The sequence below is a fragment of the Microtus oregoni genome, unplaced genomic scaffold (genome assembly GCF_018167655.1).
Source record: "Microtus oregoni isolate MIOR12 unplaced genomic scaffold, Mior012 000006F_ref0000085, whole genome shotgun sequence".
Classification (NCBI taxonomy): Eukaryota; Metazoa; Chordata; class Mammalia; order Rodentia; family Cricetidae; genus Microtus; species Microtus oregoni.
This window is the reverse complement of record NW_024543065.1, coordinates 52,253,133-52,276,961: the sequence shown is the minus strand read 5'-3', so window position 1 is coordinate 52,276,961 and position 23,829 is coordinate 52,253,133. Positions and strand designations below refer to the sequence as shown.

The window sequence follows — 23,829 nt, the reverse complement described above, 5'->3', positions numbered from 1 at the left end:
CCACCACCGCCCGGCTTTTCTGGTATATTCTTAAATTTTACTTTCGAGAGTTTAAATATTCTTAGAGTAAAACCGACAATCTGGATACCCGTGACTTTATCGAGGCCATGGCAAGACTTTCCTGCGACGACCCTGTAGCAGAAGCTTGCTGAGAGAAGACTGAAAAGAACACATCATCGGGAGGTGAAGGGAAAGTGCTTCAGTTCACTTAGACTGAGCTCCCTGCAACCGCAGAGCTAAGGTCATTCTCAATGTGTGTCTGAGTCTTCATTTCACAGACCTGCGAGAACCCACACACTCACGCAGCGACATGCGCGACAAACCCTGTCTTATAACTCTCTGTGGGTCTGAAAACATGGCTCAGCAATTAGGAATAATTATTCTTGCAGAGGACCTGGGTTCATTTCCCAGCCAGCAGATGGCAGATCACTACCATCTGTAATGCCAGTTTCAGGGTATGTGGTGCTCTCCTGACTTCCATGGGTACCAGGAATACACAATGCACAGACATTCCTGTGAGCAAATATTACACATAGAATACAGCTTTAAAAAATTAAGCCAGGTATGTGAGTACACGCCTTTAATCCTAGCACTTGGGAGGCAGAGGCAGGCTGGTCTCTGAATTTGAGGCCAGTCTGGTCTACAGAGAGTTCCAGAACAGCCAGAACTACACAGAGAAACCCTTTCTCAGAAAATAAATAAATAAACAAACAAACAATACTTTTCTGAGATTAAGGATTCAGGCACAGAATAATTTATAGTGTTAAAATTTATCATTTATAGACAAAGATCAGGATAGACACAGCAAATCTTTAGAAACCAAGGGTCACTTTGACAGTTCATTTTGGTAAAGGTACTTGCCACAAAGTTGAATGGCTGAGTTTGATCCCCAGAATGAGTATGATGGAAAGAAAACCAACTCCCTTTGAGATTAAGTTAGTTGTTCTTGGGAGGTGGTAGTGCACATATTTAATCCAGCACTAGGAAAGCAGAGGCAGGTGGATCTCTGATTTTGAGGTCAGCCTTGTCTACAGAGCAAGTTTAAGGACAGCCAAGGCCACACAGAGAAACCTTGTCTTGAGAAACAAAAAACAAAAATAAAAAATGAAGTTGCCCTATAACTCATGTGCACAAAGGCACGTGCAATTATAACAATAAATAAATAATGAATAAACAAGAGGAAAACACCTCAAGTGGTAGCTACAAAGCTTACCTGAAAAATTCATTCCTGGATTTATTTTTTATGTGTGTGTTTTGCTTGCATGTAAGTCTGTTCACCATGTGTGTACCTGGTGCCCAGGGAGGTCAGAAAGGGGTGCTGGGCCCCTAAAACTGTGGTTATGGATGGTTGTGAGGCACAATGTGGCTGCTGAGAACTGAATCCAGCAAGAATAGCAAGTGCTCCTCCTCACTGAGCCATCTCCCCAGCCCCCATTCCCTCACTCTGAAAACTATTACAGGATACCCAGGGGCACAATACCATGGGAGGGGCCAGCAACATCATTGGGAATGTTCCTTAACATTCCATGGAAACATAAGTAGACAAGCCTACCTGCATTACCCAGGCCCTCAGTCCTCAAACAGGATGCTTGTTAGTGGAAATTCTCCTCGCCAGTGCAAGACTTTCATCTGGAGCATCCCAGAGTCTGAACCCTAGGGAGCGACTGGCTCAGGTGGAGCTCAATGGAAACGCTAAGCCCCCGGGGTATATGGTTAGCCATTCTTTAAATGCTCAAACAAGAGAGATCTGTTTTGTTTTGTTTGTTTTTTTTGCTTCTGATCATTTTTTATTCTTTGTACCATTTGTTATAGTACAACATGCATCTCCAAAAGATGACAACATAAGCAACAGTATCAAATAAATAGATCCATGATCCCTTCTCAACTTCAACCTATACACAAATATTTTTGAAGGCAGTTCCAGAGATTCTCTATACTCTTGTCAAGTATTTCATTTCATATCAGTAATTTTACCTTAGTAATAGAAAATATTCACTGTAACAGAAGTGTACAAAGCAGATTACAAACTAACAATTGGGAAAATTATGCAGGTTGACAGTCAAATATTGTTTTCCAATATTAAGTTACAAAAACCACAACCTATAAGTCGCCACAGCACACCCACCAGGCAGCATTTCAGTCTTTTTGGGAACAGCCATAAATTTTAGATTTAGTTTATCTGAAATTCAGAACTGATCACTTACTTTATGGAAAAAGTAGCAAAATTTATTGTTTGCAGGAGCACACACAGGGCAAGTTTGCTTTTCCTTCTTTGAGATAGTCTTGCTACACAGTGCAGGCTGCTCTTGAACTCACAATCATCTTGACTCAGTCTCACTAGAGATGAGTTTTGGGTTTCTACTTCCATGCTGGTCCACACCTGATTCTGCTTGTAAATTTCCTAAACTACCCAGCTTATGGTCAGCATACATGGCAATGCTGTGGGGAGCTTTGAGAGCAAGGGAGCCTATTTCTTAGCTCAGATGAGCTTAGCTCAGAGGACTAGGGCCCTGAAAACTCAATGGCCACTTGTAACTCTGAGTCAGTGGCTCCTATGCTGTCTCTAGATCGAAAGGAACGACTAGACAGGGTGGCAGAAGAGCAAAGCTTCTTGCGATAGAAAAGCAGCTCCTGCCACATGACCGGAGGGTACAGAGTGAGATTTAAGGCTGGGCTGTGACTGGAGCCTGACTGGTCAAGCCTGCATAAACGAGGGACTGAGAAGCACATCTGCCTGCAGTAAACAGGCATGGGGATTCTGGGAGGAGACACGAGGTGGGAGGACATGGCTCAGTGAGCCAGTAGCACGAAGGGCAAGATACAGGAAGATGGGACTGCTTCCTCACAGTGGCTACCTTCTGAAGTCAGGGAGTTTTAGAACACCTTCTGAGCTAAACTTACAGAGTGTCAGCTTTACAAGAAAGATGTGTCTCAGGGCCCAGCCCAGGACTCTCAAACAAGAGGGCATATGAACTAGACCCCTCCTCTGGGTCTAGATTCTGCCTTCTCCAGTGCTGTGGGAAGCCACTTCTGCCAGGCAGTAGGTAGCCTCCTTCTGAGACCAGTTTAAGGATGCTGCCGCACAGAGCTATGCGAGAAAGCACCTCGGCTGGTGTCACAGCTTCTCTTCTCCAGGGGCCTCTTACCCTTGCCTGTCAGACGAAAGGCCTTACTCCTCGCTACCAGCAACACAGGGGTACCAAAAGGGCCTGTGTGCCTTCTTCCCCCGGGTACAACAGAGAGGGCTGGACTGAGAGGAGTGGACTCAAACTCGGGCTCCCACCTAGTCAGGACTTAGAAGACTCATCGCTGTGAGTGGCCTGATGCCTACTGCGCTTAGAACTGCTAATAAACGCTTTGCCACACTGGCTGCACTTGTACGGTTTCTCCCCGGTGTGAGTTCGCTGGTGGACAATAAGCCGAGCGCTCAGGCTGAAAGTCTTCCCGCACTGGTTACACTCGTAAGGCTTCTCTCCGGTGTGGGTTCGCTGGTGCTGAGTGAAGCAGGAGCTCTGCCTGAAGGTCTTCCCACACTGGCTGCACTCGTAAGGCTTCTCTCCGGTGTGTGTCCGCTGATGAACGACCAGAACATAGCTCTGACTGAAGGACTTCCCACACTGCTTGCACTGATACGGCTTTTCTCCAGTGTGAGTCCTCTGATGCATGACAAGATGTGAGCTGCGGTTGAAAGATTTCCCACAATCACTACACTCATAAGGTTTCTCTCCCGTGTGTGTTCTCTGATGGGACACCAGCTGAGAGCTCCAGCTGAACGACTTCCCACAGTAATTGCACTCAAAAGGCTTTTCTCCCGTGTGGGTCCTCTGATGTGCGACAAGCTTATAGCTTTGGCTGAAGGACTTCCCACAGTGACTGCATTCATACGGCTTTTCTCCAGAATGGATTTTCTGATGTGCGATGAGTTTATAACTCTGGATGAATGATTTCCCACACTGAGTGCATTCGTAGGGCTTCTCTCCGGTATGAGTTCTTTGATGTGCAATAAGTTTGTAGCTTTGCCTGAAAGACTTCCCACACTGGTTGCACTCATAAGGCCGCTCACCAGTATGAGTTCTTTGATGCACCACAAGAACATACCTCTGGGTAAAAGATTTCCCACACAGATTGCATCTGTATGGTTTCTCTCCAGTATGGATTCTCTGATGGGAAACAACGTGTGAGCTCCGGGTGAAGAACTTCCCACACAGGTTGCATTTGTACGGCTTCTCCCCCGTATGAGTTCTTTGGTGGGCAATGAGATGTGAACTCCAGCTGAAGGACTTGCCACAATACTTACATTCAAAGCGTTTCTCGTCAGAGCAGTTTCTCATGTTCTGAGGAAGAGATGGACTCAGGGCTGTTTTACTACATTTCTCCTGGCCCTCAAGAATCCTCTGTTGTTCATTTAAGGATAAGTTATGACTCAAAACTTGTCCGCGCCCTTTAAAGCCAAAGGTTTTACCTTCTACGTGAACCTTTTCCTGTAGATTTAGGGGTGTGCCACCGCCAAAAGATGGAACATGACCATTCAATTCATAGGCTTTATCTCCTTTTGGGGTTCTTGTAAACTGAGTGAGATGGAAGCGCGGAGAGACGTTTGCACAGTGTTCCTCTTTGGAGAGATCTGCACCATTGCTACCCTTCTGAAGACTGTTCGCAACAGTGCCGCCATGTAACTTTTTAACATGTGCGGCCCGTTTATGGAAATGGTTTCTGACTGGCATCAAGGGGAACGAAATCCTGCCAAATTCATCACTCCTGCAGACCGTTCCAGGAGTGCCAGCTCTCCCTTGGGTAAAGGCTGCTTCCTCTTGCTTTTCTTGTTTCTTTTCCAGCTGCTCCTTGGATGCACACACTTCTTCACAGGAAGAGAGCCAAGGATCTTCTCTTGCCAACCCCTCTGTCTTCACTCCATGGGATGTTTCTTCATCAAAGACAGTCTGCTTTGAGGTGGTTTCTTCTATCCCATGCACAGCTGGCAAGTCTGGAAGAGAATAAAACAAGACACCTGTATTGGTCACTTTTATCCCAGTTCTCCAAACACCTGATACAGTATTAGGAGCTGCAGACCCTCAGACCCTGAACTTTCTATGACCTTTTGCCTGCTGGAGGTAAACAATTTGTTTTTCTATGCTTGCAGCTGCTCTGAGCACAGGACCCTCAAGAGTTCCTGAAAGCAAGGAAGTGCTTTCTAGAGGGCTTGCAGTAGAAAATCCCCAGAGCTAGGGTGTGGCCACTAATCAAGGATAACACTATATAAGCTGCCTGGGGACATAATAAAATGGGCAGTCTTGCTTCAAGAATGACCCGTGTCTCTGTGTGTTCTTTACTCCCCAGACCCTTGCCCGACTGCGGTTCCAGATGGTGCAGGTACTGCAACAGAGTACAGTCCCTGGATTCCTGTGGCGCCACCAGAGACTAGAAATTTATATAGAATATGAGTGACTGATGTACTACATGATGAACTCACAAGGAAAACATGGTCACACATGGTCCATAAGACAAGGAAAGCAGCAACTACCAATGGGCTTTGGAAACAGACTTTCTGCACATGTAATGTTCTCCATGTGGCTGGTTCTTAACTGGTGTAATGGAACCACTCCCTCTGGGCACAGCACAACAGTCCACCATTAGGAACAAGAGCTGTGATAACTTCCAGAACACCTTGATCTGTAATCATGGTAATGAAACAAGATACACTGATAGTGGGGGTCTATGGTGCTGGTAGTGAGCTGGCAACATTATCTCAAACCAAAGAGGTGGGAAAGTCACTAGACCCCTACTTAGAATACAGTCACCACCTCCTTCTACCCAGCTAGATGTATCCTGAAGAGAAGTTACAGGGAAGTGGGAACCCCTTAGTGGTGCCTGGGCTTTTGTAAATTTTCTCCATGCTGGGTGCAGCTTTGATGATCTATTTGCCGTTTATTAACCCCTCTTCCTGTAATTAATCCAGAAAACTCAGCAGTTGCCAAGCTGGACGTGGTCATGTGAAAAGGAATGACAATGTTCCAGTCTCACCAAGCAGCAGAACTTGGCAGCTTCAGCCACATGATTCTGGCTTTAGAGCTAAGGACAGAAAGCTGCTGAGGCCAGGCATGTGTCGGGGTGTCCCTGAATGGAGGCCCAGGAAGGTCACTATGGGAAGCTGTGAAGATGAAACCTGAACTGCATGGAGACCCCACGATGTCAGAGATCCAGAGCTATAGGATGCCTGAACTGTACAGAGACCCCAAGATGTTAGAGATCCAGAGTTGTAGGATGCCTGCCGAAAAAAGTTTCTAACAGGAAGTGGAACCAGTCCAAGAGAAAGAAGTGTGCTGCAGTCAACAAATTGAAAGGGGTTGGAGATCTGAAAAGCACTTTGACAACAGACATAGAAATGCAAAGTTTGAAGTTTGCCCAGCTGGTTTTGGTCCAGTATTTCCTCACTATGCTCCCTTCACTACATTTTAACAGAATAATTTAGATTCTGTGATGTGGGATTTCCCTCTGTATGCTATAATTACCATTGATTAATAAAGGAACTGCTTTGGGCCTCTAGCAGAGCTATTGGGGAACACAAGTAGGCAGGAAAAACTAAACTGAATGCTGGGAAAAAGAAGGGCAGAGTCAGAGAGAAGTCATGTAGCCCTGCCAGAGACAGATGCCAGAACTTTAGACAGTAAAACACAACCACATGGCGATACACAGATTAATGGAAATTGGTTAAATTTATATGTAAAAGTTAGCCAATAAGAAGCCAGAGCTAATGGACCAAGCAGTGACTTAATTAACACAGTTTCTGTGTGGTTATTTCGGTTCTGAGCAGCCGGGGACCAACAAGAGGCCTCCATGCGACAGTCCTGCTGTCATTAGATGTTGGAAGTGTGGGATCCGCTTTTTATTTCAAGTTTACAGGGAATTACATTTAAGATACAGCAGTTGGGCTGAATGCATTTCCACATTGTTATGGCTACAAGCCTATGATGATCAGAGAGTGGGATGTGGTGGTTTGAATAGGAACCACTATTAGACTCACATGTTTTGCCCGTAGGGAGTTGCACTATTAGAAGTCGTGGCTTTGTTGGAGTAGGTGTGGCCTCGTTGGAGGAAGTGTGTCACCACAGAGGTGAACTTTGAAGTCTTATATGCTCAAGTTACTCCCAGTATTGGTGTGGGAGAATTGTCTGTAACCTGTCAATCATGTTTTAAATAAACTCTGATTGGCCAGGCAGGAAATAGAAATGATGCAATGAGAACAAGAGAATTCTGGGAAGGAGGGAGTTGATTATTCCCACTCCTGTCCAGACACTGAAGAAGCAAAATGTGACCTGCCAGCTGAAAAAGGTACTGAGCCACATGGCTAACACAGATCAGAATAATGGGTTAATATAAGTACAAGAGCTAATAAGTAGCCTGACCTAATGGGCCAATCAGCTTTATAACTTATAGAGATCTCTGTGTGATTTTCTTTGGGGCTTGCCGGCTGTGGGGAACTGGGTGGGACAGAAACCCCAACAAGCAGGCCCCATTCATGCTACAAAATCTTCATGTTACACAGTATGGCAAACAGTCTTCTGTTGCCTATGGATCAAGATGTAGAACTCTCAGCTCCTTCTCCAGCACCACATCTGCCTACACACTGCGATGTTTCCCATCATGAAGGTAAAAGACTGAATGTCTAAACTCTAAGCCAGCCAAAATTGAATGTTTTCCTTTATAAAAGCTGCTGTAGTAGTGGTGGTGCATTCCTTCAATCCCAGCACTCAGGAGTCAGAGACAGGGGATGGATCTCTGGGAGTTTGAGGTCAGACAGTCTACAAAGCAAGTTCCAGGGCAGGCTCCAAAGTTACAGAGAAATCTTGTCTCAAAAAGCCAAAAAAAGAAAAGAAAAAAGAAAGAAAAGTTGTCGTGGTCATGGAGCTTCTTCACAGCAACAGAAACCCTAACTAAGACACTGGACTTGGATATGCTCGTCTGTTGGAGCACAATCTAGGGTGGATAAACATTTCTGCTCATCTCCCCAGAAAAGTCACATGAAAAGTGGACAGATACATTGGTAAATTCTTTATATTCTTTACCTTGCTTTAATTAGGAAACTGTGTGGTTTGGAAAACTGGTGAAAGATACTGGACTTTGGGTATTCAGGCTAGAGACAAAAGAAAATCACTGCCAACTTTGGTCGCAGAGTTTGGCCTTTAGAATCCGTGAAGTCTGAACAAGCTCAAACCAAAAATTTTACGTGTGTGTGTGTGTGTATTTGTATATATAAGTATTGTTGTTGTTTTGCTTATTCAAGACAAGGTTTCTCTTGTAGCCTTGGCTATCATGGAACTCACTCTGTAAACCAAACTGGCCATGAATTCACTGAGATCTGCCTGCCTCTGCTTCCCAACAGCTGGGATTAAAGGCATGACCACCACTGCCCGGCTAATAAATTTTACTTTATATAAATTTGCATTCCCAGGGTGGAGTGAGGTCACCTGAGTTAAGTTCTACAAGGCTAAAGAGGATATGAATTATCAATGTTTTCTAAACCAGGTTTCCAAATGACTGATGGTCAGTCCGCCAATGCCCTCAGAGCTCCAAGTACCCAGAGTGCCAGCCCCCAGCACATCCAGGTTTTCAAGAGTCCCCAGGCTTCCAAATACAACCAAATTTCAAGTGTTCTCATGTTCCTCAGGCCCTGGGGTTCCCTCCCCCAGCATCTCCAGATCACTAGCACTCCCTAATACTCCCACAAGGCAGCACAGGGGTGCACTATCAGCTAGAGAACACCCCAAGAGTTTCCCAGGACTGCAGAAAGAATCAACATGCAGGAGCACCGGGACCAGGTTTGGCTTGAGAATACCAGAATCAATTTCCTCAGCAGCATCTCAAAGAACATCAGGGAAGACTCCTGAGGTGCTAGGCCAGGGAGCCAGTGCTGTAGGTTGCCCTCTGGCCTTCACCTGCATGCTACAGTGTGTTCATGAGCTCACCACAGAAACAAATGAAAAACCAGTAACCTGGTTGATGAGCCCCTCACCTTCTTAATGGGAAGGGAAAGCATCAGTAGACAGCCCTTTTTGGAGCCAGTTACATACTCACCCCACATGTCCCTGTGGCCCTCAAGGATCACACTTCTCTCTGGGGTTCTCTGGGGATTGTGCCAGATGCTCTGTTCCTCCTCAGTGAGGTCCACAGTCACAATCTTGAAGTCTGTACTTTCCTGGAACAGCACACACACTCCTGTTTAGCTGGGCATGGTTTAGTTTGTTTGTTTTCCAGTGTTTATGGACAGATGCTTTAACTATAGGACAATTATCCTTAGAATATCTGCATCCAAAGCATCCCAACCGAGGTCAGAAGAAGCTCAGAGAGGAACATCGAACAAGATGCATACAAATTCTCTCCATCCATCCATCCACCCATCCATCCATCCATCCATCCATCCATCCATCCATCTCAGTGTAGGGACTGAACCCAAACCCTCACACATGATAGGCAAGTACTCCACTACTAAGCCATTTCCCCAACATTTAAGGAAGTTATTTTAGGGCTGCTGGAGAGGTCAATGGTCAAGAGCACTTGTTGCTGCTGCAAAGGACCTGGGTTCAAATCCCAGTACCCAGATGGTGGCTCACAAACACCTGTAACTCTAGTTCCAGAGAATCCAACATCCTCTTTTGACCTCCACAGCTAAGAGGAACACATGTAGTACACACATATGCAGACAAAACTCTCACATAAATAAAATAAAATTTTTTAAGTTTAAAGTTATTTATTTTATTCAGTTTATTATTTTATGCCACTGGATGTCATGCCTGCTAGTATTCATGTGCATCATGTATGTACAGTGCCTGCAGAGGCAGAGAGGGGGCATCAGACAGCATTCATGCACACCATATGTATATCCTATCTGCAGAGGCAGGGTGTGTACCCTGTCTGCACAGTCAGGAAGAGGGCATCAGATGCCCTGGGATTGGTTTTACTGACGCTTGTGAGCTGCCATGTGGGTGCTGGGAATTGAACCTGGGTTTTCTGGAAGAGAGTCAGTGCTCATAATCATAACCATGTCTCCAGTCCCTAGGTTTTTTTCATTTGGTACCATCACGTGTCTGTATAAGACAGAGAAGCAGGAGCCTGCGTGTGCCACATAGGTGTGCTGAGCTCAGAGGAACTGTCTCAGGCTCGCTCTAGCCTTCCACCCTAGGGCAGAGCTTTGTTTCTGTCATGCTGCATACTCCAGGCTAGGTCACTTGGCCACGGCCTGGCAAATATCCTGGCGGGTAGATTGCTGGGTCTGGTGACATGGGTCAGAGGGGAAAGGCACTCGCCATCAAGTCTGACAACCTTGGGGCCCACAGGGGAGGAGAGAAGACTCCCAGGAACTGTCCTCTAACCCCCAAATATGCTGTGGCCAGAGGTTTTTTTTTTTGTTCTTGCACGTGCGCACGCGCGCACACACACACACACACACAAACCCAAGTCTCTTTGCCTCGTAACCCTGTGCTCTGCTAAGCTGTACTACTGTGGATCACTGAGATCTGTGTTTCATCTTAGCAAAATCAGCTGTCAGGCAAGTCTGGCCCATTGCCTGATTTTATCACTGAGTTTATTATAATGTAGCTACTCCCTGCGGCTTCTATATTTCAGGTGACTGATTTATTTATACATAGCAGCAGAGACTAACTAACAAGGAGACTGTATGACCCATGAACCCAAAAGGTCTCTGGCCATTGACATAAAAACAAAACAAAACAAAAAAATTACTGCTGTTTGGTTTTGGAAAATATGAAGGCAATTTCTAAATGGAATTCACTAGTGCAAAATACGGAAGAAACTTTAAGGTGGAAGAGAGGAAAGAAGAGCTGGGGGTGTGGCTCAGTGGTAGAGCCCCTGCCTAGAATCCCCCAGTGAGGGGCTGGGGCGTGGCTCAGTGGTAGAGCCCCTGCCTAGAATCCCCCAGTGAGGGGCTGGGGTGTGGCTCAGTGGTAGAGCCCCTGCCTAGAATCCCCCAGTGAGGGGCTGGGGTGTGGCTCAGTGGTAGAGCCCCTGCCTAGAATCCACCAGTGAGGGGCTGGGGGTGTGGCTCAGTGGTAGAGCCCCTGCCTAGAATCCCCCAGTGAGGGGCTGGGGTGTGGCTCAGTGGTAGAGCCCCTGCCTAGAATCCCCCAGTAAGGGGCTGGGGTGTGGCTCAGTGGTAGAGCCCCTGCCTAGAATCCCCCAGTGAGGGGCTGGGGTGTGGCTCAGTGGTAGAGCCCCTGCCTAGAATCCACCAGTGAGGGGCTGAGGTGTGGCTCAGTGGTAGAGCCCCTGACTAGAATCCCCCAGTGAGGGGTTGGTGTGTGTTCCATAGCAAAGCACTCACTTTGCACATAAGCATCCGAGCGTAGCCCCCAGCCCCCAGGCTGGAGTTATATTGGTCTGGACTCCAAATCCCAGCCTGCCAGGTCCTGACCCCTGAAGTCAGGACCACTTCCACTGAGTATTTAAATGAACTCCCAAAAGAGGAACAAGTTGTCCCTTTCCTTTCCTCCTGGCGGTCATATTCAAAGCCTCCCAGTTCCCCCTTGGGGCCACCTGAGAGCACAGAATCCCATTAAACCTGGATATTTCTTAGTCTGGGTTGTTTTGATTTGGCTTGATTGGGACTTTGAGTGGCAGAGAGCTCACATTAGGAAATATCCCTAACACATCCTATATTCACTCCCTGGCAGCACCAGTGATAACAGATAAAACACAAAGAACGACTCATGGATTGACGACTTTAAACAGGTAAGAAGCTCTTCCAAGTCTACGGGGCAGCAATTTTGACCCAAAAAGAAAGTGCTGCTGCTGACCCCTCCTAGTGACAAAAACAGAACACCACACAAACAAATGTCTTCACCAACAGCTCTGTAAACTGACCAGACAGTTTTGGGGACATGAGACCGGGATCACAAGAAACTGCATGCACATGCTGTCTCTGTGCATTTTTCTTAGGCTCGTCAATTTCACCAGAGTCTCAAAGGTTTTGAACAATTAGCACAAAACAGGCTTCAGAAATGCAAGCTGCTAACTGCCAGTTGGGTTGAACTCTCACCTTGAAGGGTCTTTAAGTCTCTAATCCAGGCTTCCTTCTAATATCTACACACCCTGTTGTCTAAAACACATGCAAATATCAAGTAAAGGCGGGCAGGTCGGTTTAGCAGGTAAAGAGGCTGGGTGCCGGCTGGATATGATGATGAATGTCTTTAAGCCCAGCACTGGGGGTCTGAGGACCTGGATGGCCAGGGATCATAAAGACCTTGTCTAAAAAAAAAAGACGCTTGCTGCTAAGCTTGACAGCCTGACTGTGTCCTATAAATTCCACATGGTAGAAGGTGAAGCTGACTCTCACAAATTATTCTCAGACCTCCACATAGTCAGTCACTGTGGTGTACACACACACACCACCTCAAAAAAATGTCAAAAAATGAACAAATAAGTATGATGAGAGGATCAAATAAATCCACAAGGTGGTGACCAGAGAAGGCTAAAAGCAATTCATCTCTTAAACAGTAGCCGTGTGGCTGGAGACGCTCAGTGAATAAAATGCTCACTGCACCACTGTGTGGCTCAGGGCTCAGATCCCCAGACCCATGTAGAAGTGTGGCAGGTGTAGCGGCCACCTCCAACCCTAGTACACAGACAGCAACACATGGGTTCTGGGTTCAACTGAGACATCCTGTTGGCAGAGGGTGGTTGAGGGAGACACTTTACATCCTCCCCTGGCTTCCTTGAGCACAGCACACACCCAGTAGTGGAGACGCTAGTATCAGAATTTGTACAACACAGCAGCTGGCCCCCGGGGCAGCAGCAAGGATAACCACAGGGAGAGTGGCTGTTAGCTTTAAAGTTGCAGCTGCTTCTGCAGCTTTTCTCCCCCAGGGCATTTTGTGGTCCAATTTCTGCATTGATGCCACTGGTCCATGTGTTGAAATAGATTAGTGGATTAGAACTGACACATTTAATATCTGCCTTGATCATGCTCGCCTCATTCCTCAACAGGGTCATTTGTTGAACCTGAAGCTCACTGTTTTGGGTGGGCTGGCTGGCTAGGAAGTTTTTGGGACCCACCTATCTCTGCCCTACAACCTTTACAGTGGCATCAATTGATTTGAACTTGGGTGTCCAGGCTTGCATACAAGTGCCCTTTCCCACTGAACCATCTTCCCTGACCCTTGCCTTCTCCACTCTTGTCAAGCATCTTTACACTACAGACCCAGCCTCCCTCTCATCTGACCACTCACAGGCAGGAATGGTTGTAGTGTTCTGCCTGAGAGAGCCCTGGATCCTCCTCCATGCAGGAGTCAGTTTATGCCGAGACCAGACCAGCTGAAGCAGGCCTCTCTGAGAAGAGAATGCTTTGTACTCTGCAGTTCAGCTCCTGCTTCCTGACGCTCCATTTCTTCTTCCCCACTAAATCCTTCTCAGAGCCACCAGTGAGCAGGGCCCAGTCTTCTTCCCGTCCTGCGGCACTGGGGATTGAACTTTGGGCCTCATGCATGCCAACAAACACCACCACTGAGCTCCATGCCCGGCCTCAAGTCTAATCCTTTCGCATCTCAGCCCCTCAACCTGCAGAATCCATGCAGCTCTGCACTTTGAACCCTTCACTTATCCAAGTTTCTTGGAAAAGCTGCTCACTCTTGTGTGTGGAGGGTGCACGTATGTGTGAACCCTGGGTCAACTCTTTCTCGATTGTTCTCTATCTTATTTTTTTGAGACAGGGTCTCTATTGAGCCTGGCGCTCACCACTATGGCTAGACCTACTGGCTGGCGAGCCCAGGGGTCCTTCTGCCTCCACCTCCCCAGTGCTGGGATTACAAGCATTCAATGCCCAGTTTTCTAGAAAGGTGGGATGGCACGTGGGCCCTTGTGAATGCACACCAAAGGCCTCACCCAGTTCTCACCAGCCTGCCCAACCTTGTTTTCATTCTCTCCCGCTCTGACCTTGCCCCAGCTCCCTTGACCTTGCCGCTACCACTCACTGCCACACACACTCTCTCTCCAGGTAAAGGAATGGCCTTGCCCAACTCACCTGGGGCACGACGTCCAGTGACCCAGCATCTTCTCCCTCCACTTCGATGATCATCTCTTGGGGTAGAACAAAGTTCTGAGAAACCAAGCAGATGAGACAAAGGGGACCCATCAGAGAATAAAGCTGAGCCTGGAACCCCCATGGTGGGTCAACAGGATCTGACCCGCATCCAACTGCCAATCTCTGCTCCCTCCACATGAGCTCTGTCCTGTCCTGTCCTGTCCCCTGCCAAAACTCCTGAATCACTCAGCAGTAAGCAGGCAATGCAGACCCTAGCATGAACCAAACCAGAAGCAATTCAGAGCCATGTCAAAGGAGCGGAAGGTGGCAACTGTAGTTTGGGGTGTCAGTCCACCAGGAGGCGAATCCCTGATGAGTGAATCTTGGATCGGCACGGTCCCGAGACCACAGATTCCAGAATGTCTTTGGCTTCTGCTGTGCCTTTATGTGTTTATCACTGCCATCTTTCTCTGCTATCTGGCAAGGTGTACATGGGTGTGGGGAGATTCCCACCGCCTGTAATGTAGTGTTTATCTCATGGAAACATCCCATTCTATTGCGCATTTTTACCTGTGAATTATTGTGAAGATGACCTCCTCTGAAGTGTACTGTCTAACAGATAAAAATAATGTTAGTTTAAATAGAGTCCTGATGATTAAAAATATAGGCAAGGAAATGTCACACAGCTCAGGCTCATGAGTTTCACCTAAGGATCTCCATAAATTGCAGGTCAGGTTAATGACTAAGAAAAACCAATGAGGGGCTGGAGAGATGGCTCAGTGGTTAAGAGCATTGCCTGCTCTTCCAAAGGTCCTGAGTTCAATTCCCGGCAACCACATGGTGGCTCACAACCATCTGGAATGAGGTCTGGTGCCCTCTTCTGGCCTGCAGACATACACACAGACAGAATATTGTATACATAATAAATAAATAAATATTTAAAAAAAAAAAAAAAGAAAAACCAATGAGTCCCAGGTGTCAGGCTGGCTCGAATTCTTTTAATGTTGAAAGATGCATTCACAAGTTTCTGTGTGCAATACAGCTCAAACAAAGCCCGAAAGTAACTTTGGGTTAGATTAAATGTTTCGATAATAGCCTCTGAGGTGAAAAACCCTAGAAAACAATATAAAGTTCACATAGCTGAGCTAGAGATTCATTAGGTTAGGGCCAGAAACACAAAGCAGCCCAACTGTTATTAGCTGACATACTTTCCTTGCTAGGATTGGTGGGTGAGCAAAGATGATGACTAATTCCTTGTGCCCATTTCTGCGCTCAATCTCCTGATATAAGAAACTACCGATGAATGGACATGAACCCTGAATATTTAGAGTAGCGCTAACTGATTGTTTTCAATATATTAGGTTTGTGGTTCCTTTAAGATTACCTTTCAGTATAAGTAACAAAGTGATTCTTAATAACCACGATATGCAGCCTGCCAGTAAAAGAAATGGCTGAGAAAAATACTCTGCTTGCTCACACTGTTAATCTATAACAAGTTACTTAGATGTAAATATATGTGAGTTCTTGGGATGACTTTGTTTTAATCATGTAAGGGAGATTAAAAAAATATATATTTGCACCTATATTTATTATAATCCTTCGCCTGAAAAACTGATGTAACCACATTGTAATTTCTATATTGCCTGAGAGATATTGTTGGGGTACATAAGCTGTAGAAGAAAAATAAGCAGACAGAATATAGAAAGAGAATACAGAAGAAGAACAAAGAAGGAAACCATCAAGAGAGTGTATAAGTGTCTTTTCCCTTACCCCTCAGATAAAACAGTCACAGTATGTCGACTCCATGGATTTCCCTTTGAGCCCTGTGTTGCTGGAGGCTAGCTCCCCAGGCAAGACAAAGTAACTAACAAATTAACTTCAAAATTAAGCCAGGGATGGTGGTACGTGACTGTCACCCAGCACTTAGGAGGCAAAAGGATCAAGAAGTTCAAGGGCATACTCTGCAACAGAGCTGGTTACAGACCAGCATGGTTTATGAGACCCTGCTTATGTCTAAGAGCACCAACAACAGAGGGCTGGAAGATGGGCCTGTGATGAAGAAGACTAGAGTTTGGATCCCAGCACCCACGTCAAAACCCAGGCTGTACCATAAATGTCTACGTCCTGCTCAGAGCTGGACAGAGCCAGAAGAATTGCTGGAACCTCTGTCTCCAAGCCTAGCCTACAAAATGCAAGCCACGGGTTGAGGGAACGTGCCTGTTTCAAAGGAACGAGAATGAGAATGACAAAGGACATCTGATGCAGAGGCACACACGCACACATGACCCAAACTCAATATGTATACAAATGATCCTTTTAAAAAGACAGACAATAAAGAAACAGTTGATAAGAATAAACACTATCACAGTTCGGGTTTCTATTGCTGTGAAGAGACACCAAGACCAAACAAAAGCATTTACTTGTGGTGGCTCACTTACAATTCAGAGGTTTAGTCCATTATCATCATGATGGAAAGCAGGGCAGCCATACAGGCAGACACAGTGCAAGAGAAGGGGCTGAAAGTTCTTACATCTGATCCACAGACAACAGGAAGTGGTCTGTCTTGAACAGGGCATGGCTTGAATATAAATGAGACTGAAACCCCAGGCCTATCTCCACAGTGACACACTTCCTCCAACAAGGCCACACCTCCTAATAGTGTCACTCCCTTTGGGGGCCATTTTATTTCAAACCACCACACACACAGTTGGAGCTAGAGAGATGACTCAGCAGTCAGAGCACTGGCTGAGATTCTAGACAGTTTTTGGGGCACCTCCTAGCCATTTGCTCGTGATTCTGCCCTAGCAGTAGGGAACTTGGAGGTGCTAGGGCATATAAACTGGGCAAATTTAACTGGCAAGTAACATTACACAAATTGAGCAGGTTATACGTAGAAAAATATTGTTTATATATATACACATACACATATAATAAAAACATGTAACAACAATTAATGGAAAAGAGGCCATAAATTTGCAAGAGATTAAAGAGAGGTAAATGGGTGGGTTTGAGGGTGGAGAAAATGATGTAATGATATTATAATCTCAAAATTGAAATCAATTTTCAAAAGGAAGCTTCCTCTCCTTTGTCCTTCATATCACCTGTGTGCTGTACCCCACTTCCTTAGAGGAGAATAAATGAAGGGAAGTTTAAGTAGAGACGAATGGGAGGGGAGGAAAGAGAAGCAGGGAGGGAATAATTAACACAAAATACTTGTACATATGCAGACCTGGGTTTTATGCCTACAGGTACAAGAATGGTATGGATATAATAGAGCTAGCCAACTGCTTTTCTGCCAGAGTTAAGGCCCACTCTCAAGGAGGAAATGCATGCCTAGCACTGTAAACGTGGCTCATAGGCTGTGGCTGTGGAGCCCGCACACCCCAGAGGTGAACCTATTACTCCAATTGCTGAATGGGTATCCCAACAAACTGCCCTCTAAATCCGAATCTCTATGCCACAGCTCCCTGCAGCTCTCAGACCTCCACAAAGACCTTCGGGTTTCTTTGTTTTGCACAGTGCAAGGACTGACACAGGAGCTCAGAACTGACTCCCGTGCAGAGAGTAATCTGTGCCATGCTCAGCACTGCAGCCTCAGGAACAACTGCTGAGGAGGTGGAAACGCTGTAGGAGTCACAGGTCAGTGAGGGCCGGAACAAAACACTGTCCTCTGAACAAGACAGAATCGCTGCACGCATGTACCACAGCAGTTGTTGTTGCATGCATGAGACCTGCACATCAAGCCACGGAGCGCGGGAACTGGCTCCTGAGCCACTTCTCCTGCCTGAGAAACTGCTGATATAGCATCTTCTATTGGAGGGAAAGTTAGCTTTCTTTAACGATGTAGTTTATGGTAGGTTCACCATAATCCTGTGGATAGTGCCACACTCAAAGTATATGGTCAGCACAAACCAGGCTTGGTGGATTATTTAAAAAACAGGACACAGAGATGGGAAGGATGGGGATGCGACGGTGAATCTAGGAGACATAAGAGGAGTACTGGGAGGTGAGTATGATCAAAATGGTAGTGTGTGTGGATAAAGTTCTCAATAAAAACATAATAAAAATAATAGCATATTGGATTTCAGCGTATTTGTAGGAAACAGAGACACAAAAGAAGGCAAAGAACTTGGAGGTGACACAGGCATGGAAAAGGGAAGGAAAGCTGAGCTAGTCCACAGGTTAGAGGAAGTCCTTCAGCTATGACTCTGGGTGATGAATGCAACACTAAGAACCTTTCATATTTAAGACTTTTATACCTGTACATGTATAAAATTTTTTATTGTCATAATATCTAGAAGGCACTTAAAGTTGTCACTAAACTGTTTTAACAATAAATACGTGGCTTGGGAATTAGAGACGAGTTTCTCCTGAGCTGACTGGTTGAAGCCTACAGAGACCTTAGTGATTAGCCAGAATATAGTGTGGTTCAAAAGTTCTGCTTATCCGGTAACATGTTGTGCTAGTTTAAATGTAATTGGCCCCCATAGGACCAAAAGAATGGCACTATTAGGAGGTGTTGCCTTGTTGGAGGAAGTGTGTCACTATGGAGGCAGGCTTTGAGGTCTCATATATGCTCAAGCCACGCCCAATGAGACAGTCCACTTCCTGCTGCCTTTTGATCAAGATGTGGCCAGCCACCATGTCTACCTACACACTGCCACATTCCTTACCATGGCATCAACGGACTGAACCTCTGAACTATAAGCTGCCACCTCCTCAATTAAATGTGTTTCTATGTAAGAGTTACCGTGGTCATGGTGTCTCTTCACAGCAATAGAAACCCTAAGACACATGTTAATAGAGCTCAACAGTTAAAAGTTCAGGTGCCAGAATTCACATAACAAGCCAGGTGTCCCCTCCACACCTGTCACCCAGCTCCGAGGGGCAGAGAGCAGAGAATCACTAGGACTTACTGGCTTCCAGCCTATCTGGAAAAACGCTAGCTCTTGACGTATGACAGACTTTTCCTGGAGAGATGAAACATACACATATTCATGCCAGAAAGGGAACCTGTGCATACCAAAGTAACAAATGTATCAAAGTCCACCTTGGCGAAGCAGTGAGTTTGTTCTGGGGTTACTGGCAAAGCAGCTACATCCCGGAGCTCTCTGCACAGCTGGCAGGCAGCTCGGCAGGCCCAAAGGCTCTCCTCTTCAGCCTGCCTCTCACAGTCAACTCTGCGACAGGTGGAGTTTGCTTCCATTCTGGCCAAGGAAGGAGCCCTCCCAGCCCTCACAAGTTTCCACTTTGTCAGCCGGTGACATTTTATTTACTGAACCCTCCCTCTCAGAGGAACACTTCAATCTGGAAGAAACTCTCACCATCCCTAGGTTCAGAGAAAGGCCCTCTTTCAAAAGAACAGGTAAAGAGTAACAGAGAACACCAGTGCCTTCTGGCCTCTGCACATGCATCTGTAGGCACGCATGAAGATGTGCACATGGTACTGTCTTAGACACTACTTCAAGGCATTGCAGAATGAGGTACCTAAAGGATTTAATAAAGGTTTTGCATAATAATGCATGTGTCTTCTTCTGGCCTCTGCACATGCATCTGTAGGCACAGTGTACATGTGCACATATGCACGCTGGCTAATCTTTTAAAAAAGTGTGTCGCCTATGAGGGACCAAATTCCTTAAAATACTGCAAAGAGACTTGATTGCAAGGCTCAGGCTGCAGGGCCAGGCAGGACTGAGCTGAGGCTACCAGGGAAGGGTGGCTGCACTCACCTCCACACAGGCCTGCGGAGACTCCAGGGACTCTTCATCTTGCTGTTCCATGGTCTCCTCCAGGTGTAGCCAGGTGCCAAGCTGCACAAACAAATGCTCTTGAGCACAGCCTGCACCGCCAACCTCCAACCCAGCCTGCCCCTTCTAGAAGTTAAAGCCCCAACTTGGCATTAAACAAGAATTCCTCAGTTCCTCCTCCAGGCTAAATCCTCATAGCTTCAATCTGTTCCTTCATTCCCTCCACCCTGTAAGCCTACCTCATGATCAGACATGGCCTTCTGCCCACTACCAAAATGTACAGCTCCAGTGAGGACCTTCGCTGGTCCCTGGGAGCCCCACGAACACCCAGCACACAAAGGACTCCTTTATATTATGTACTTGACTGCCCTGAGTGTGCATCCACAAGCCCCTAGCTCTTCCTAGGGCCAGGAACCACAGTCACTGAGGACACGGACGAAGCTCAGGACACAATCCCAGCCTTTCCAGGGTCAGGAACCATAGCCACTGAGGACACGGACAAAGCTAGGGACACAATCCCAGCCTTTCCAGGGTCAGGAACCATAGTCACTGAGGACACGGACGAAGCTCAGGACACAATCCCAGCCTTTCCAGGGTCAGGAACCACAGTCACTGAGGACACGGACAAAGCTCAGGACACAATCCCAGCCTTTCCAGGGTCAGGAACCATAGTCACTGAGGACACGGACAAAGCTCGGGACACAATCCCAGCCTTTCTAGGGTCGGGAACCATAGCCACTGAGCAAATGGATGATGCTCGGGGCAGAGTCCCAGCCTCTCCAGGACCAGGAACCATTGCCACTGGCCACATGGACCAAGCTTGGGACGCAGCCCAGCCTTCCCAGGAACTGACTTCACCACAGCCCTTTCATTGGCCAAGTCAGATCTTTCAGCAACCTTCCAGAGTCTCCGCCTTTCTATCCAGGCAGGACCCCAGTCCCTCCCTCCACCATCTGACCTGAATCTGGCTCAGATTCTTAGCCAAACCCTCAGACCCTCATTTCTAGACTGAACCTGATTCCTCCATTGATCTGGAGGGCTCTGGGCCTAAAGCTTCAATAGCCTATGCAGGATGGGAGTGGGGGAGCTCTGGCAGAAACAGCACCAGCACCTGTATCCCTGAAGCTTGGCTGTCTTTGTGCCAACTGGATGTCATAGATTCTGAAACCAGGGCAGCACCTGACCAATCCCAACTAGGCACTCAACCGCACAGCACCCCCATGCTGGTTTATGCAGCACTGAGGATGGAGCCCAGGATTCGAAGCATGCTACAGTCTGTGCCTAAGGCACATGCCCAGCCCCCACTCTTGTCTTTCTCACTACCCTAGCACTAGTGTGGAGCCCCACCCACTTCTCTCAACCTCCCAAATTCCCGTTCTAACACGTTCCTGGGCACCTGAGTCCCAGGAAGACCCTGTCTTTCCCCAGACTTGGGCATCAACTTGTTGTGATCACATCGAACTCTACAAAGACCCCAGCACTGTGTCTATAAAATCCATGTCTAAGGGCACAGTGGCACACACCTTTTACCCCAGCAGATTCCCACCCAGGATTTGTATTCAGGCCCTGGGCTCTTTGCCACTCTCGGGTTCTTTTTTTTTTTTTACTTTGTTTCGGTATTGATTCCTTGGTTTTTTGAGGCAGGGTCTCATGTAGTTTAGACTAGCCTCAAACTCACCATCCTCCCGAGTGCTGAGTTTACAGATATGTGCCACCAGACCTGGTTTATGAACTGCTAGAGATGGAACCCAGGGCTTCGTCCATGCTAGGCAAGCCCCTAACCACCCGAGTTCCACCCGGGTGGGGTTCTTATAGGAACCTGAATCCCCTTATGCCTCGAGTCACAGCTGTCACAACGGCCCTGCAGGCACCAGCTCTGCATGCCTGTGGAACTGCAGTTAAAATACAGTATTACCGAAATCTGAGCACACAGCTCTAGAGCCACTCCTCGCACCCCAGCGCTTGGCTCCCTGGGGTTCTCAAGCCTGTGCTACAGTTGCTCCCATGGGACCTGGTCCTTCCCCATCCTCTATACCCTACCCTCCTCCAAACCTAAGCATTCTGTTGCTTGAAGGCAGAATAGAGTCCAAAGCAAAGGTCCCAGCAATACCAACTCTGCGTAGCATCCACCTCCCCCCAGAAGGCAGCTGATGTGAGAAAGTCCTTAGGGATGCAGATCCCTCCTCCAAGCTGGAGTCTCTACCCAACCTGAGCACTTTAGAAGCCTGTATTATTCTACAAGGGAGCCAGGATTCAGGTCAATATCCTCTAACTCTGGCACCTAACAAGGGCGCATTCTACCTGGAACCCTCTGCTAGGCCCTGGGACCCTCTCAGTCCAGTACTTGGCTGTCTAAAGGATTGATTTACTCAAGCAACATTGCCTGTCTTAGGGCAAGAACCGGGAACTCCAGCCTGCTCTCCTGTAGCCATTTTCTCCCAATCGAAATGCTCCCTCCTAGACAGAGGTGGGAGGCTATGACTCAGGAAGTAAACTAAACTTAAAAATCCCAGAAGCGGAAACTCTGAGTTTCACACACACACACACACACACACACACGCACGCACGCACGCACGCACCATTCCTCAAGGTTCTAGAGGCCATAGCAATGGCTGGGGAAGAGGCAGAGATGCAGCGCTCCTGAGTCATCCCTCATGGGCGTTTCAGTGGCCGAGTCATCCATGCTCCTGTAAGCAAGCCCTCACCCATACCTCTGTAAGGAACAACAACAACCCCCCTGGCTCACCAGGCTAAAACGGGGTGTCACCGTTTCTTTGGTTGGTTGTCATCATGCCTGATCTGGGAACAAAAGCTACATATTATCTCCAACAAGCAGGACACCCCCAGATTTGCAAGGCCAGTCTCTGCCAGGGGTCCTAGCACCACGTTCCCAGAATGTTGGTTGGTGCTTCCGACACGAACACTAGCTCAAGAGTACAGGAACAGTGGCGCAGCCCCGGTCTCTAGGAAAAAGAATGCGGGCACTCGAAGGCTCGCCACGAAATAGGCACCGCAGGAGGGGGCTTCTCCGTACTTTAGAAGGCGGCTGGGAAATAGCTCACGTCACACCCACCTCTGCACCAGCCTCTCTCCCTACTGCCAAAGCTGATCCTGCATTCAGACCGACGGCCACCAGACTCAGTTATTAGGAGCGATAGGAGTCACAGCTTACAACAGACTCAGTAGACTAAATAGGCCCATCCTCCCTACATCAAGGTCACACACTCCCTCCAGGAAACACGAAACGCTCCGCTCGCTCCCCGAGACAGGCAAGAATCAAGGGGCAGGCAGCCTGACTACAAGCAGAAACAACTCAACTAGGTGGCTTCGAAGCTCTCTCCTTCCTCCAAAACCAGTAAGGTAACCCCTACTGTGCCACGTAGACCTGAATTCTCCTTACCTCAGAGGCCCCGCCATGTTGTCTTTCCGGGGCGAGAACACCTCGTCTAAGTAATTCCCCCATAACTATGTCTGCGCACTGTCTTCCATGCTTCTGGACATATTCGGTCCCAAACAAGTCCCACCATCCGCGCATGCGCGCACTGCACAGTCACGGCAGCTCGGTCTCCACAGACCTCCGCCACCCACAGAAGTCCGAACTCAGACGCCAGAACCCCCATTCTCAGACATAGCCGCGTCCAGCTTCCCGCCCAGACCTTGCGCATGCGCACACCGAGCACTCTCAGCCTCCTCTTAGCTCCTACCAACCTGGGTGTCGGCTATCACGCAGTGTGGGCCGGGCTGTGGGCCCGGCCCGGCCTGAGCAGAGCACGACTCAGCGTCAGAGCAAATTTGGGCTCACAGCGTCCTGTCCCGATCTTGAAGCATATCCGACATGACTCAAGTGGTGCAAGTTTGGCCTCCACCTCGAGTCAGCATCAAACTGGTCGCTCCGTGCAGACTGAGTCCAGCCAGGAAGCCGGGCCACAGCCGGCGCCCACTCACCACACACATACACACACATACACACATTCACTCACACACACACACACAAATGGCTGCACTGCCGGCTAAACCCGGAAGAGGGTGGCATCAGCTCAGTAGAACTACAAT

At 47.6% G+C, this 23,829-nt stretch overlaps 1 protein-coding gene across 2 annotated transcripts; it reads right to left on the bottom strand.

Annotated features, from left to right (window-relative positions):
• Positions 1 to 1,761: 1,761 nt before the first annotated feature.
• On the bottom strand, positions 1,762 to 23,829 carry Znf180 (zinc finger protein 180). Of its 2 annotated transcripts, none has more exons than XM_041653369.1 (5): positions 23,485 to 23,829; positions 19,759 to 19,839; positions 14,030 to 14,104; positions 9,073 to 9,193; positions 1,762 to 4,984 (listed from the first exon to the last, which is right to left on the bottom strand). In XM_041653369.1, exons 2-5 carry the CDS (start codon positions 19,807 to 19,809, stop codon positions 3,288 to 3,290), a joined length of 1,944 nt encoding a protein of 647 aa, XP_041509303.1. In that variant the 5' UTR covers positions 19,810 to 19,839; positions 23,485 to 23,829; the 3' UTR covers positions 1,762 to 3,287. The 2 variants fall into 2 exon arrangements, with proteins under 2 accessions (XP_041509303.1, XP_041509302.1); XM_041653368.1 differs by lacking the exon at positions 23,485 to 23,829 and adding an exon at positions 23,177 to 23,405.